Source organism: Channa argus, chromosome 11 (assembly GCF_033026475.1).
Source record: "Channa argus isolate prfri chromosome 11, Channa argus male v1.0, whole genome shotgun sequence".
Lineage (NCBI taxonomy): Eukaryota > Metazoa > Chordata > Actinopteri > Anabantiformes > Channidae > Channa > Channa argus.
In genome coordinates this window covers 1793150-1810550 of record NC_090207.1, presented here as the reverse complement: position 1 = coordinate 1810550, position 17401 = coordinate 1793150, and the positions used below count along the sequence as shown (strand labels likewise).

Below are 17401 nucleotides of genomic sequence, written 5' to 3'. Positions count from 1 at the left end.
TTTGCTATATATTCATTTAATGAAAGAAATGTCTGCTCTATTTTACCTTTGTAGTTTATGAACCTATAATTCAGATTGGTTGCAATAAAAATGGAACATTGAAGGATTTTTATATTTTTGTATTTTATAAAACTGTAAGTGTAAAAATTAATTCAAATGTGAATGTAGTTGCTCAGTAAGCTAACCCTGAACAACTGGATAACTCAGGCAGTGCCAGTTTATTGGTTCTATGGATCTATGTGATTGTTTACTGTCCTCAAAATAAAGTTTTTTCCTAAATCCTGTTCGTGGGTGTGATTCTTTGTCGATGACACCTTTACCTATGTTGGTACTGAAAATTAACTAAATTCTTTTTTTATTTAGTGGGAGAGCTGTAAGCACAGCTCTCACACTATTGAGATCCTTTTCTTTATTATTATTATTATTATTATTATTAGTGTGATTGCTGAAAGCAATCACACTATTGTTGTTTCCAGTATTTAATTTTATTATTATTATTATTATTATTATTATTATTCCGTATTCTTCCGCCCGTTTTTCGGCGTGCTGTAAGTCCTGAATGCTAAAAGCTGCAAACATGGTTCCAACTGTAATATGTTAAGCATGGTTGGGAGAGGTGTGCTCACTACCCTATGTGCTGTCAGCTAATGTAGTGTAATTATTATGAATATTAATATGATATTTTTTTTGAATGGAAAGTCTATGGGAGTGATGTTTAAACTGCAATATCTCAAAAACTACACATGGTAGCATGATGCAGCTTTGTGGGATGCTGTCCCATGATGAAGTGCTTCACATGTTACAGCGTGGGCTCTATAGCGCCACCGTGTGGTCAGATATCAGCCTGTATATGTTAGTTGTTTTGACATGCTACTAGTCCTACACGCTTACAGCTAGAAACATGGTTCCAACTGTAATATGTTAAGTACAGTTAGGAGAGTAGATGTATTACTCTGTGGGCTGACAGCTGATGTACAATAATTGTTATGAATATTTGTATGATTTTTATTTTGCATTGCCGTCTATGAGAGCAATCTTCACACGGCTATATCTCGGAAACTATGCGTGATATTGTTATGAAACTTTGACCCATGATGCCCCATGATGAAATGCTTCACATGTTACAGTGTGGGCTCTCTAGCGCCACCGTGTGGTCAGTTATCAGCATGTTTATGTTAGTTGTTTTGACATGCTACTACTCCTACACGCTTACAGCTAGAAACATGGTTCCAACTGTAACATGTTAAGTACAGTTAGGAGAGTTGATGTATTACTCTGTGGGCTGACAGCTGATGTACAATAATTATTATGAATATTTGTATGATTAGTTTTTTGCCGTCTATGAGAGCAATCATCACATGGCTGTATCTCGGAAACTACACGTGATATTGTTATGAAACTTTGACTCATGATGCCCCATGATGAAATGCTTCACATGTTACAGTGTGGGCTCTCTAGCACCACCGTGTGGTCAGTTATTTAACTCGTTTTTTAACTCCTAAAAATTGTTTTTTTTTTTCTGATTTCACTTCTATATTGTACAGGGCCTTTAGTACTACCACATGCGCCACCTGGCGGCCGTTCGCGGTACTGCAACTGTTTCGATCTTTTTTTTTAAGCTAATGCAATGACTGACTTGAATGAAACTTTACAAATATGTGCAGGACACTGCCCTAAACACGCGTGTTAAACGTTTATCCACTGGGGGGCGCTATTGTGGGTGTTTTTTTTTTTTGGTATTTTATCCTCAGAACTTCATTAGTGTTGAGAGGGCAAGATGGCAACAGTTGATTCCTTTGGACAGGCTGCCATCTGCTGGAGAGTTGGTGAATAACAATTGAAAACTTCTTCATTGTTTCATGAGCTTTCACTAGTTGTTTAATATTTTAAAAAACTACACATGTTACAGTGTTGCCTGTCGCTTCTACAACTTTCAGAGCTGCAGATTCGGCGATGGCTGCAGCAGGTGCAGCGGCTGGCTTTCAGCAATCACACGCATTTTCTGCAGGAAATGCCCATTCTAGTTATTATTATTATTATTATAGCCCGTTTTTCGGTCGCTATCTAGTCCTAGACGGTTTGTCGTAGAAACTTCGTTCCACTTCCTAAACGTAGGTCCCTTTTAGGACAGGGGTGGTATTACTTTTCTCATTAATAACTTTTATACTTTTTATTATATTTCACTTTTTATGAACTTTATTTCCCATAGAAAATGAATGGAAGGCACTTAAGATTTCCCTTCAACTTGCCACTTTTCATCTGCCTCTTGTGTCGTCATACTTTGGAGTAGAAACTTCATTTAAAGTTTATACGGGTCTAGTCCCTTTCAACTTTTTCTGGGTGGATCAGCTTCTTTCTATCTTTTATACTTTTTGAATAATCGCAGTTTTAGTTTTAGGCAACTTTTGGAGCTTTTTCAACTTTTCCATTAGTGTGTATTGCGGAATGTTGGAGCAGCTAGAGTGGGTGACATCACACGCACTCTAACTTTTCAGCTTCCACTTTTAGCAACTTTTTTCCTTCTTTTCCTTCTTTCCTTCAGTCAACTTTAATCTTACATAAACAAACTATACATCAGAATGTAGGTATTTTTGTCTTCTTTCAGTAAATGTAACTTTCATAGTGACAGGACTGACGGTTCTTTCTCCAAGTGTCCAGAAGCAGAGAGAGTGCCGTCAAAACTCCCATTGGAGCCCATTATAACAGAGGTTCTTAAATTCTAATCAAATCACAAACGGGGGGCTGTTTTAAAATCGCCACCACGCCTTCATTTTATGGAGTATCTTCAAATAAAGTACATCAGTGTGTTCATTGAAGCCTTTTGTCACTCACAGTTTTTGAATTGTTTCGATAGGACTAATACTTTTTCATATTTTGAGCATTTTGCGAGGCATAGTCTCAGTACTTTCCCACCCTGCCTTTGCATTTGGCTCACATGACTCAGCAGGCAGCAGTCATTGTCATGGTAACGGACACAGCTGCATGACGTCATGTAATCAGCCTCAGAGCTGTGTCCACACACTTTACCTGAGTTTTTCTCCCTCAACATACACAGTGGAGACACACACAGACACACACCCTCACAGACAGGAAATACCCTTTCAAAATAAAAGCCTTTCATAATATGTTATCCACTTTTTAGCATTTAAATGCTAAAATGACTTTGTGGTGAAGTTTCCCTACACACACACCCTCACAGATAGGAAACACACTTTCAAAATAAAAGCCTTTCATAATATTTTATCCACTTTTTAGCATTTAAATGCTAAAATGACTTTGTGGTGAAGTTTCCCTACACACACACACACACAGACAGGAAACACACTTTCAAAATAAAAGCCTTTTATCATTCTTATTTTAATTATTTAGCATTTAAATGCTAAAATGAGTTTGTTTTGAAGTCTCCCTACAGTGGACACACAAACTACCACACAGACACAGACAGGAAACACACTTTCAAATTAAAAGCTCTTTTCAACTTTTTTTTCTCAACAGTTTTTCAGCATTAAAATGGTTCCTTCATTTCTAAGTAGTTACTTCTAGCTTTTTTCTTTACACTTTAATAGCAACTTTTTTACTTTGCTTCTTTCTTTGTTTCTTTTAACTTTGGGAATATTTACCTTTTCCTTTGTTTCTTACTACTTCTTTCCACTTTTGTTAATCAAGTTGTTGCTTTTTCACTTCTTCCTTTACACTTTTAATAGCAACTTTTTTACTTTGCTTCTTTCTTTGTTTCTTTTAACTTTGGGAATATTTACCTTTTCCTTTGTTTCTTACTACTTCTTTCCACTTTTGTTAATCAAGTTGTTGCTTTTTCACTTCTTACTTTTTTCTTTACACTTTCAATAGCAACTTTTTACTTTGCTTCTTTTTCTGCTTCTTTACACTTTAAATATCAACTTTTTACTTATTTACTTCCTCCATTGTTACTTTCTACTTTTTTCTTTTCTTAATTCAACTTTTCCTGGGATTTTGGATTTTTTCCTTTTCTTGTCATCTTCTTCTTTCTCTTTTTGTTTGTATTTATCTCTCTTCAGCGTTTGCGGCTTTGAACGTACAAACGCCTCTGCTCTCAGCCGCTTCTGAGCGGTCGGCCTCTACCGGGCGACTTAACAGCTCTCCCACGTAATTTCCTTGGAAATTGCCTTTTCTAGTTTATTTTGGAATCCACCACTGCAAAAAGTTAGATTCTTAACTTTTGTTTATTAACTTTGTGTCATCATGATATAAAGCAGAGTTTAACTCATTATAACATGATCTTCACTGGATAATCAGGCTGTCGAAATACAACAAAGACAACTGTTCAGCTTCCCGAACATCAATTTAACCAATGGCATCTGGTTAAATTTATAATAAAAAATAAATAACACTTGTAGATTTTTAAGACTGTATCCTACATTTGGCACAAATTGGGCACATAATCCCCTCAAAGATCGACGGCTTTGGGCTTGTCCCGGCAGGGGTCTCCACAGCGGAGCTTGTTCCGCACGTTGGCATGAGCTTTTAAAACAGATGCCCTTCAAGCTGCAAACCTGCCATTTTTTTTAAAAATCCGGGCTCGGGACCAGCGCCAGGGTTGCCCTAGTTGGCTGGGTGAGGCGGGATTCAAACTCGTGGCCTTCTGCATCCCAACCCAATGCTCCACCACTGAGCCAACCAGACCCTATGCTACATTAGTCACTGCAGTGTTTAAAATAACTTAATTCAGGTGAGAAGCATACAGAACCTCAATAACAAGATTCAAGATTCCTCTTAACTAATTAGCTGAACTGGGAACAGGTCAGAAACATGAGCGGCTACAACAGGAGCATCTCAGAGAGACACAGTCTCTGGACAGAGGTTCACCAATCAATGGAAAATCAGGCAACAAAGGCCCAGGACTGTTGAGCAGCATCAGACAACATTGCTCTGCTAAACTTCAATAACTGGTCTCCTCACTTCCCAGATGTTTACAGACAGTTGCTAAGAGAAGAGGTGATGCAGCACAATGTAACATCACCCTGTTCTTACTTTTTTGATATGTGCTGCAGAGCAAAGGGTGAAGTAGAGACGAGTGAACCTGGTTGATGGGAGGTGTTAGGTGGTGACGGTCTGTTTACTTGCCTCTCTACAGCATTAGACTGTTAGACAACATTAGGTCTTAAATGATTAGGTTCTGTCTCTTTAGGACAGACTGCTGATGCAATGAGAGCAGGCTGCTGATTTAAATGCTTTGCAAAAGGTCAAAAGGTCATAGCAGACGCTCTGTGTTTGCCTCCTGCAGAGAAAAGAGTCCACTGTGGCAGTGGGACAGAGACAGCTGAGTGTCCTCTGCTGTGCCCTTCAGGCTCCGCTCATTCCAGCTGAGTGAGCTGCTGATCGGGGTGTTGGGATCGATGGCTGCACGGGCTCAGAGTGACAGGGATCAGGCAAACGGCTCATTAAAGGCTGAGACTGTTTCTGTCACACACACACACACACACACACACACACACACAGTTAATCATTAAAACATTACTTTCATTTTTATTAACAAACCCACAATTTTTAAAGCCTCAAACTGTTTGCACTATTTAACATAATCATAAATTAAGATGCAGGTTTTCTTACTCGGACTGTCTACAGTCTGGAACCCACAGATGCAGGATTTCTTTTTACTTTTGGATCCTAAATGGGTCCATTCATTCCGAGCCTTTGTGGCTGTTGGAACACTGCTGAGTTGACAGCTTAACTGCCCTTTCACAGTAACTTTAAACCTTTCCAGATGGTAAATGAGACGTTGATCTCTGTCGAGGTGTTTCTGTAATGAGAATGAGAACGTGGATTCTGTAGGCAAATGTCAAACTGTCAACATGTCAGCAAGTGATATCAATACACAAACTTCCCCATGTTCCTCTCAGGATTCCAACTTGAGCAGATCGAGTTCTAGGATCTTTTTTTTATTTAAACCTGTCCCCTGACCTTCATTATCACTGCCCTGATTAGTTCCTGCAGGTAATCTCCAGCCTTTAAAAGGCCTATTCACCTTTCAATCCGCACAGTTCCTGGAAACTTAATGGATCATATTTCACGTATCAAATGTTTGGCAGAGGCACATGCCAAAATTAATGCTGAAATTCCTCGTTAACTCAATTTCAAGTGCACAAAAAGGATCCAGGATCAGAATGTCAGAAAATCAGAGAAAATAATAAGGAAGGACAACTGTCTTCTATAGGAACTGTCTTTGTTTCTTTGACGTCAGTATGATGTTTGTCTATATTATATATAAAAATTGTTATGGTAACTTCCCCATGTTGCCACATCACCTCATTGCTAAATCACATTGTGAATTTCCATGGAAAATATGTCTTCTGTGTTCAGTGGAAGCTGATTTACTGACTGGGATTCTGTAGAACATTGTGTATGTTGAAGCAGGTCTCGGTGGGACAGAGGTGCTGCCAACACTCTGATGCAGTTATCGTTTCATTCAAAACCAGCACATTTTATTCATTCGGACCTTTTTGTCTTCTTTTGAACAACCTGCACAGTTTGTGTCACATAGGGACTTAGTCTGTCTCTGTAGGTCCCTATGAGTCAAACTGGAGGTGGACAAGGTGGACAAGGTGGACAAGGCGTCCCGGGCCCCCACCCAGTGACAGCCGCTTAGTTTAGGGACACTTTAAAGATACAGATCTCTAAAGATAGTTTTCAGGTTTATACGGCACAAAGCTGTAGTTAAAACTCGGCTCGACTGCTTTGAATCCTCTGGGATCGATATTAGAAATCATTAAAGTCGTGTCCTCGGGGTTTAAAGGCTGTTTAGTAAAGCTGAACGTGCTGTTCTGTGAGCAGTGGGTTTGTTTTTGCTTCCCACCCACAGGAAGAGACTTCAGGCTTCATGTCCTGCAGGACACTTACTGTTGTTCAGCGTCTCATTCCTCATAAGTGCAGCTTCAGTTCAGTCCACATGAAGACGTCCTGCACCCTGCATCTTCACCACTTCACAGTCTGGTTGCTCAAATTCCTTTACATCGTTTGACCCTTTTGGAAAATAATTGTACATACAAATCTAATTCCCTGCACTTCATTTTAGGAATTATACAAATATTATGATACTATTTTCAAAACTTTGAGACTGGACTTGCAGCTGATCCGTTATCTTAAAAACATCGGCACCATCTGCTGGCTGAAAATCAGCATTGTCACCAGTCAACAAACATTAGAACACACAGTACGTGTTGTTCTTCTAGAATTCAGATAATCTGTAAAACAAAGTGCTGAATAATATCTGTTCTACCAAACTTTACCAAATTTGGTGGGAAATAATTATTCAGGGGAGCTGGTGAAGCTACTTCCTGTAAACCCAACAGCCCTGTGCTCTGGTACTAATTTCTGGCTGCTGCAGAAAAAATATTCAAAAAAATCATCCACAAATTTTTTATCTCTCAGCTTCCACACTTACGGCTTTTGGAATTTATGTTGAATGTTTTTCAGCAGAAGCCGTAACTTATATTTTAACACCTCACACTGATTTTTGAACATCTGTTCAAACTTAAGATCATTATAAACTCTATTAAGACATATGTGAGATCTTCACAATGGGACAACTATTGGATGTCCCTGTCCCAGTCACCTTATAAAGGGTGAAGTCAGTCAAACTGTCCAGCATCCTAGTAGAAATTGTAATTATTTTTAGTAAGAAAATGATGAGTGTCTTCTTGCTTGCTCACTCTTAAACCACTGAATTCGATCTGTCACACACTTTATTGCTTCATAATGTGTTTGAGTGGGCAACAAATTACAGCTCAGTAAAAGGTGAATGAGAATGTGACTTTACCATTTACTCACAGTTGTTGGTCTTCACTGGCTTCCAGAAGAGGCCGACCTCAGTGACTGAGGCCATGTCTTACTCACTTAAAGTGGTGTCTGCATTTGCTACTATTGACTTTGTGACTATTATTCTTGATTATCTGCCTGTGTTCTGGATACTGGGATCATATTTTTAAATAGTTCTTTGAGTTTTGACCAGCTGAAGGCTTCGTCAGACTGAGTGAGTAACAGCACAAAAAAAAGGCAAATTTAGCTCAAAATTAAATGTTTTCAAATGTTTTAGTTGGATTTAAAAAGGATATGATGCTCCTGCAGAAACCTACAGACAGTCTGCTCATGCACAGCCGTCATTTTGTACAAAACCTCTGTACAACCCCTCAGTTCCCTTTCATCAACAGGCTGCATGATTCATAAATAAAAAGAAAAAAAAGAGACACACAGGAGCCTTTTAAATTTGTGATCACATGAGCACTTTGTTATTTAACATCCATAGTAGTTTCATAATGTCATACGTACACGTCATATAGCCTGGGCAGAGAGGAGAGCGGTGTCACTGATGCTGAAGGTATTTACAGCCGAGGAGAGAAAGGCAGCACAGAGGAATCACAAGAGCGAGAGAGAAAGAAGACACACGGCTTCTCACTTCCTCTCTTTTTTTATGTCACTCGTACACGAGTAGCGTCCTAAAAAGCACGATGTTCCACCTCATCACATGCCAAAGCCTCCGAGTCTCTCCGGCTTATGTCTCCGAACGGGACGAACGGCAAACTGCCCGGAGGACTGAAAATCCTCCCGTCACCGAGTTCTTCACTTGGATTATAGTCAGCAGGTTGTTAGAACTGAAACCAAATTAGATGCTTCCTATATGTAACATAAAACGCATCAATAACATTCATACATAGAAATCTATGGCAGACGGATTTAAATATATTTACACTTCAGTGAGAAGGAATTAATCATTTTTGTTGAAATTAAATACAATCATACACAAAAATAAAAACTGTACATGAATGCAAAAAAGGAAAATGATATATTACTACAGAAGCATTCATTTTTTTAAATACACGTACATGAATTTTCCCATTTCATAGTGTGTTATGTTTGGATTGAGTGTCTGGTTAGGTTTGCTGTGCGTAGCTGTAATGTCCAACCTGGGTGTGTGTGTGTGAGGTTTCCCTTTAAATCTTTCCTTCCTTTGAAGTGTACGCGGATCCCTGCCGCCACGACCCCGGGGACAAGTTGGACACGTGTATTAAATATTAGGCCTCCATCCTTGAAGCTGCTCTAAATGCACTTTAAGACATAAATATGATCATTTATCCCTTTAACTAACGCACATTCAGAAAGATCTCACCGCTTCTCCTCAGCCAAACTGAAACGTGGAGAAAACAAGAAGACTGTGTGTGTGTTCATTTACAGATCAGATGCACAGCTACAGCTCAGAGATCAGCCACTTGTTGCTTGATCATGTAGGAGTGAAGGGGAGGGGGGTGCAGGAAATGGTGCTTTTGCGAGGTTGCATGCACTTACTGTTAACTGCTGACTCTCCCCACCACAATAAAAGGCCTGCAGCCTGTCAGTCCGTCTATTCCTTCAACTCCCAACCAACGCGCCTCAGCGTGGTTCTCTGCTCACACAGGTGGAGCAGCAAACAGGGATTCACTGGCTTCTATGGTTAAAACGATCACTCAGCACTACAGAAGCGACAGGACACGAAAAAACCGACCCGGGGGGCTACAACTGGGGGACTGTGCAGAATATCATATAGTGGAGATTCTAATCTCTCGGCAGCCTGCTGTTGCTTTGTTGAAAGAGGAGAAGGGCGATTTACAGACTGGACAGTGGCGTCGTTATCTAGTCTTTGAGGTTGGCTTCATGTCTGGACTTTTGGTTTGTGGGTGTACGCATGCATACTTTGTCTGGATGTTTGTGTTCGAGCCTGCATGCTTCCCTCCTAATGTTTTCTACAGAACGTCTTCTCCGAGTACAGTTTTCCCACTCAAACAGCAGCCAGGGCCAGTTTGCAGCACAGTAGGCAAACTGCAGGGATGAACCTTCTTCATCTCTAACACTGTCCACTTGGTGGCGGCTTTGGTTCAGTACTTCCCGGCGACGTCCTGGCTGTCCTCCATGCTGCTGAGGGTGACGTAGACGATGGGGACCAGGCCCCGCGAGGAGCCCAGGGAGCAGAAGAGCCAGTCGGGGTCGGCCTTGCTGAGGACCTGCAGGATGTCGCCCTTGTTGAAGCTCAGCTGGCCGGGCTCGGTGGCTATGTGGTGGCACAGAGCTCGCACCTGACTGAAGAAGGAGAGACAGTCAAGCCAAGCGTCAGGGGACGGTCAACTAGTCTGCAGCTATCAACTGTCAAATCAAAGGAAAGTTTACTGTAGGTCAAGTTCTGCAGCCTTTTATTCCGTGTTAGAATAAAGAACCACGTCAGCGAGTGGAGCAGCAAGTCTGGCTGATGAGTTTCTAAAGGTTTTTGGGCAGCAGCAAACACGCTGATCCAGGCTGCTGGCTGACAACTAACCAAACATGGTGATTCTGCATGAAACATTTAATTTAACAAATGACTTTAGAAAGAAAAATGCCAAAGTTTCCTTGTTCCAGCTGCTCAGCTCAGCACATTTGCTGTATTTCTGTGATTCTCTTCCCATTTCAATGACAACTCACTAAGAAGAAGCCAGAATCTATTATAAAACCTGGACGACTTCCTGCGATACCATCCATCTACTTACCACGGAGGCCGCTGTTTGGTTTCCGGCGGTGTGTTTTGGTTGTGAGTGGGCGTGGCTGCAGGCTCCGCCTTCTTCCCGCTCCCTGATAAAATAGTCTGACTCACAAGGTCAAGAACGGACCCGTCCAGGCCAAGCCAACCTGATGGGGGCCTGAAGGAGACAAACACAGAACCCGGAGGAATAAACTGCATCAGCCTTCAGAACCACACAGGTTAGTAATTTTGCATGAGACTCTACTGAGAATAGCTGATCCTGAAAACTCACCTGCTCTTTTGAGCTTTCACCCTCTGCTCTGCTCCCTCCACTCTGGAAGACGAACCAGCGCTGGACCCAAAGATCCTGCCCCAGCGTAAACTCTGTCCCTGTGAGGGGCTCTCCTCCTGGCCTGCGGCTTGGGCTCTGGTCCCTGTGAACTCCGGAGGTTTGAACGCTCTCTCTTGGCTGAAGACCGATTCTGGCGGGCTGCCCATCCAGGAAGGCCTTCCCCTGGATCCAGTCGACTCTCTGCCGAAGCTACCGCTGCTTTTCCTGCTTCTATAGCCTTCACCCTCTTGGCTGGACTCAGCCCCCTCCACCACCCCCTCTCTGGTGGGTGGTAGCTGGCCCTGTCGTCTCTCTGATGACTTCTTCCTCTTCTCTGCCTTGATGAACTTTGACCCCTTTGCAGACTGGTCGATGTAGACTTGGGAGGACTGCATGAGTTGATACCACCAGCCAGCCTGTCTGTCCTGCCGCTGACGGCCCTCATCCCCTGCATCCTTCTCTTTTCCCTTCCTCCTGTCCTTCCCCTGCTCATCCTCACCTTCCCCTTGGCTGTCTTGTCCTACACCGTTCATTCTCTGCCCATCCATCCCTCTTTCCTTACAAAGCTTGGCAAACCCTACTTCCATTGCTGTCTGTCTGCTAACAGGCTTGGCTTTCTCTCTCTCAGTTGCTGTGCCTTCTTTCCACAAGTTCAATTCTACTCCCGCTTCATCTTTGGTTGACCTGTCTCCTTCCGTCCTGGGCCAAGTTGCCTCCTGTCTCAGCCCGGCACTTGAGTCCCTGACCATCTCGCTCAAGTTGGCGCTCCATCCTCTCATGAGCTGGAAGGTGGAGCGAGCTGACTGGTCTTCACTCTGGCCTGCAGAACACAGCTGCTCCTTGCGACGCAGTTGCTCCTGCCCCTTTTGGAGGAGATGTGGTTCGAACAGAAGATCCAAATCAAAGGGGAGGAGCGATAGCGGCTGCAGCAAGAGCAGCAGCTCTTCGAAGAGAGGCTGGCAAGCCCCATGCGACAGGGGAAGGAAACCCCACTGGTTGTAGTGTGTGGCTATAATGTCTGAAGAAAGTAGAACCAAACAGGAAGAAGATCAGAACAATCAGAAGAAACATGACTTGAATCTGTGGATATCAAATACCAGTTTGAAGATGCCAACTGAGTCTTACCTTCGTGTGTGTAGAGGTGGTTAAGCCAGAATTCCAGAGATTTCAGGCTGAAATCAAATTTGAGTCAATTATGTCAATTGCAGCATCAAAAAAAGCATCTGACACTGATTCACTTCATACTGACAGTGTTCAACCTGGCAGAACAAACTACTTAATACATAACACAGTCACATGTTACAGCCGCTGTTTGTAATGGAAACATAAGAATGTAGAAAACTAGACCCCAGCCAGCCAATTATTTTTAACCTGATTTTAATGCATCATAGGGGAGTTAGCACACCTGAGACCTCAGCATGCATTTAATATTGGAACAACTATACGTTTTTGGCATTTGGCATTTGGACACACCACCACATGGAATCTGAGACGGAACACTCAAGATGTGAGCGAAGTTTGGCAAAATCGTGGCTTTAACCAATCAGGACTTACAGCCTTACAGCTGTTATTAGACACACCCCCATTGTTGGTGGCTCATAAATAATGGACCCTCTGCATGTTGTCCAAACCCCTGTCCATCCTGGACCATCCCTCCCACCCACTCTGCTGCAGAGAGCAGCACTTTCAGCCAGAGACTGATCACTGTCAAGTTCTCCACAGAACAGCACAGGAGATGCTTTCTCCCAGTGACCATTAAACTGTTTAATTCAGTTGCTTTTTATTTATAAAAGCAGGGGGGATGGTCAAAATGCTGGATTAGACTTCAAAACACCTTAAAAACCTGCCTGGGTCTGGAATAAGATTCTTTGGACTGATAAAACCAAGACTCACGTGTGGCACAATGATGGGAAGAGAAAGAGATCTGAAGTTTGACCCCAGCATCTGTCAGACATGGTGGAGGCTGTGTTAAAGCATGAGCATGAAGGGCTTCCAGAGGAACCAGGCCACCAGGTATTGATGCTCTAGCTTTGCTCAGATTCAGCCAAATGATGGAAAACCGAAATGTACTTTCATACTGCAGGTGGATAAAGCCCTAAAACACACCGTGAGAGCTCCCCGAGAGTTTTTATCACGGCAAAGAAACCAGAGTTTCTCGCTGTCCCACTCAGTCACCTGATCTCACCACAAAGAGCCATAAACAGGCAGCACTCTAAACGCAAAAAGAAACCATGTGGACAACAGAGAGAAAGAGACTCACTTGAGCAGGCCGAAGATGAAGGCGTTGAGCCTCATGCTGTGGCTGGTGAGTTCCGAGTACTGGCTCACCTTCGTGAACAAACTGTGGAGGACACGTGTCGACGGACCTGATGGAAACGAATAAACAAAAACTATGTTGTGTCGAGCATAAAGTAGCAAAGCCTCATTGTTCTCCCTCCACTGTGATACATCTACTCTCACAAATAAACCCCCCACTGTTCTCACCCAGCTGCGTGGAGGCCTCCACGAGGGTCCAGGGCTGACAGCGACGCTGTCCGATGATCAGGTCCAGCATGTAGGCCTTCAGACCGTCCCGCAGCACCTCATGCAGGGCCGGGCACAGGTACTTCAGGATGAGGTGACCCACGTTGGGACTCACCCAGCTGTTTCCCAGCTTACCCTGGGAGGGATGCAGAGAAACACTGAGCAAAGTGTTCTTGTCTACAGTACGTGTCAGAAGATCCTCCAATAAAGTCTTTACCAAGTGAAGCAGCAGATAAAGGAAAAGACACAATGGTCGAACTGAGCTGAGATATGTTGTTAGGAAGGAAGACAAATGAGCGATCAACAAACTCCAGGACCTGAACAGAGATCGTGCACACACACACACACTTTTTTTGTTTGGTGGTGCTGTGGTTAAGATGTCAGGTGGTGGCCGACGTCCTAAATGTTGTTCTTACTGCGGTTTCAGCGCCATCTGTCTGTGAAGCCGCTGTGATTCACCAGATGACTTGACCACATGGTTTTAGAATATTTCTTGTTGCTAGTTGCTAAGCTGCCTTCAATTAAACTGGGATCCACTTGATCATCATCACCTTGTCAGCACAGCAGAAGTCTTCTCTTGTAAAATCCTTTACATGCATTTCCATTGCTTTCACACAGTCTTTGCAAAAGGTTAATACGCAGCATTTAGTGACCCAAAACTTTATTGGATGAATCTGTGTGCGACCCCCTACACAAACTTCTCCAATCAGAGATCGGTCCTTATTATTATCTGCTGTGCTGCTGTTTACAAACCTGAATCGAAGATGAGGGAAAACAGTCGGAACAGGAATACAGAAAGTCCAGCACACGAGAATGAATCATGGAAACTTCTCTTTTTATTTACAGTATTTCACCAGGTCATCTCAAAACAGAGCAGCAGGGTTTGTTCTCTCTAGGAAAATCACCATGACGTGGATATTGATTCATAAACTGTAGGTAAGAATCTGCTTTTGTTGCATGATTGATGTCTTTTTAGTGTCGGAGCATTTTGCAAACACAGTGTCATTTTGGGCAGTGAGCTTCAGTTTCAGCCTGTGTGTTCACTGATTTAAAAATGAGACTTCAGACTGGACTCAAGTGTCTAAACAAATGATAAAACCTCTGATCTAATGACCTTATTCCTGCTGTAGTGGGAAGAAAAGGTTGTTTGCTTTTAAATGATGTGATGTGAGCCTGAACCGGCAGAAGCCACTGTGCTTTTGCTGCTGATTCCCTCTGATCTCCTACCTTTACATCTGGGTCTCGACTGGTGCCGAAGTGAGCCACAATCAGATCCACTGCTGTGTTCACGGCTTTCACCAAACCTGATGGGAGTGAGTCAGACAAACACAGTCTATTAACATTTGTAGCTGTGCAATGAAGGTCACTTGATGCAAATGTCTTCTTCTGCACTCAATTCATTTTTTTAACACTCCTCTGCAGGAAGGTGAGCTGCAGAAAGATCTAAATTTTGAACATGTGCTGCAAATCTGTGTGAATTTACTCTTCTTCTTTTCCTTTGGGCTGTTCCCTATCAGGGGTCTCCACAGTGAATCATGTGCCTCCATCTAACACTGTCCTCTGCATCATCTTCTCTAATACCAACTAACTTCATGTCCTCTCTCACTACATCCATAAATCTCCTCTTTGCTCTTCCTCTACACCTCCTGCCTGGCAGCTCCAACCTCAGCATCCTCTCACTCTCCAAGATCTTGTTAAACAAACTAGTCAGAAACTCTACTGCCACCTCTCCTGGACACTTCCATACTTCAGGACTCTTAATAATCTTTGCGACTTCATCAACTCTTCAAAGTTCTCCTTCCATCTTCCCATCACACTCCTGGCATCTGTCAATACATTTCCATCCTTATCTTTAATCACCCTAACCTGCTGCACATCTATTCCATCTCTATCTCTTTGTCTGGCCAACCTGTACAAATCCACCTCTCCCTCTTTAGTGTCCAACCTAACATACAAGTCCTTATATGCTCCTGTCCTCTTCATCTTCCTCATCAACAGCATCATTTCACACACCACCATCCTGTGTTGTCTGGCTACACTCTCCCGTACCAATACTTTACAGTCACTGATCTCTTTCAGATCACAACATCTGCACAAGGTGCCGTCCACCTGAGTGCTTCTACCTCCTCTCTTATACGTCACCATATGTTCCTGCCTCTTCTGGAAGAAAGTGTTCACTACAGCCATTTCCATCCTCTTTGCAAAGTCAACCACCATCTGTCCTTCTGCGTTCCTGTCCTGAATTTACAGTTACATTTACTAAAACAGCAAGTAGTGGAGCCTTTTGGGGAAATGTCGGCTGTCAGCCTGTTCAGAAAACAAGATAAAATAACCTGATGCTGAAATAAGAATCAAGAAACTAAAGTTAGAAAGATCACAATTTAATTTCAGCAAAAAACAAACAAAAAAAAATACTCAACACAAAACAATTAAAATTAAAATAGCATAAAATAGCTGCTTACTTGTGCATGTGTTAGATAAATTTGTGTCTGAACAAAAAAGGAAGAAAATGCTCAATAAATCAAATGTCTCAGTAGATGTGGATGTTGGTCTGGGAGGAAAATGAAGGATGATCTTCCTGCTGCATCAAGAGGCCTGGAATTACTCTCCTCACTGTCAAGTAGCCTTATGTCAGTGAGAGGCACTTGATTCGAGCAAAACCATTTTCAAAACTATTTCACTCCTGCAGAGACAGGTCCTTAAAACTGTGCACTAAGAACAACTAAACGTATTCGTTATGGATGATAAATTTATATTAATACAGTTTTGCAAAGAAGTGCCGATTTGATAATGTTGGGAGTCGGGGTTGAAATGGGAAAATAACACGAAAGAAAAAGATATGTATTGATTTCATATATACATATATATGTTGTTTTATATATTCTATTGTTGTACTGCTGCTTTGTTCAGTCCTTAGTGTTTTAATTTTATTTTCATTGGGTTTTGATTAAAGGCTGTGATTTCATTAGAACGATACACTCGAGTGTCTTCAGATGTGTTTGTTCAACACAAATTATCTGGGTAATGAAAACTGAAATTGCTTCACAAATTACGTATATTCATAGGGGTTTTCAATAACAACAAAGGACGGGACATAAAAGTTCTCTATGTCTATAAAATACTTTGAGCAATGAAAACAAGGGAACTCAAGGGCCTCATTTTCTGATCTTTGCTGCTGTGGATTTCAGTTCAGAAGACCACACCTCAGCATATCATCACGCTGAGGAACCATTGCTGCAGGGGTCTGGAAAAGATCATCAGGTCTATTTTATGGTTGAAATCTGTGTTTACCTTTACAGATGCTGAATGTTGTTTACATGTCAAATTCTATTTCTTCATTTTCAGCAAAATGGGTTTGTCAAACGCAATACTTCCCTCTTGTGGACACGTACGTCTACCGTGCAAATATAAAAGAAACGTGGGAAGGTTTCCGAGCGAAGGCCTGCGTCAACGTTTACTTGTGTCGATGGTGAAGCTTACAGTAATTCTGCATTAGCTATAAGTTGAGTTGTAGTATGGGGCACTTCAGGTAACTTCTGAAACTCTTTCAAATATTCAGAAAAAATATGAATTTACAAATTGATCATTTGGATAATGGTGCATAATGATGTTTAAATATTAACAACTCTTTAAAAATCACAGAAATATCCCCGAGACGAGATGGTATCAATGATTAAATAAAAAATGCTGCTGTACATTGTACTAGTGAGTGAATCCATAATCAGGAAAACTTAAACTGGGACCAGTGTTCTGCACTTAAATGCACGTGGCCTCACCTCTCTTCTGTGCCAGGTCCACAGAGACTGTGTGTGACTGCAAGGAAGAGCAGGAGGACGAAGTCGAAGCGTCGGGGGAGAGGCAGAACTCCTCCGGCGGTTTCTCGGTCAGGGAGAAGTAATCCGGCAGGAAGTCGCCGTAGCTCTGCTGCAGCTTTGCAGCCTGACGCACTGCAGAGACGCACAAACACACCCAATGAGACGCAGACACTTTAAAGACCGAGAAGCTGTTAGGAACCTAGGAACATAAAAATGCAACTGAGGGACACCGTC

General features: G+C 42.3%; 1 protein-coding gene across 2 annotated transcripts in view; it reads right to left on the bottom strand.

Annotated features, from left to right (window-relative positions):
- Nucleotides 1-8234: 8234 nt before the first annotated feature.
- Nucleotides 8235-17401, bottom strand: part of rusc2 (RUN and SH3 domain containing 2) — a 34082-nt gene continuing 24915 nt past the window's right edge. For both annotated transcript variants that reach the window (XM_067522498.1, XM_067522499.1), the window contains 8 exons: nucleotides 17129-17299; nucleotides 14580-14656; nucleotides 13314-13488; nucleotides 13090-13195; nucleotides 11955-12001; nucleotides 10791-11847; nucleotides 10527-10676; nucleotides 8235-10086 (listed from right to left, as the gene is read on the bottom strand). In XM_067522498.1, coding sequence (XP_067378599.1) covers nucleotides 9885-10086; nucleotides 10527-10676; nucleotides 10791-11847; nucleotides 11955-12001; nucleotides 13090-13195; nucleotides 13314-13488; nucleotides 14580-14656; nucleotides 17129-17299 — 1985 coding nt within the window. In that variant the 3' untranslated portion in view covers nucleotides 8235-9884. The remainder of the gene's footprint in view (nucleotides 10087-10526; nucleotides 10677-10790; nucleotides 11848-11954; nucleotides 12002-13089; nucleotides 13196-13313; nucleotides 13489-14579; nucleotides 14657-17128; nucleotides 17300-17401) is intronic.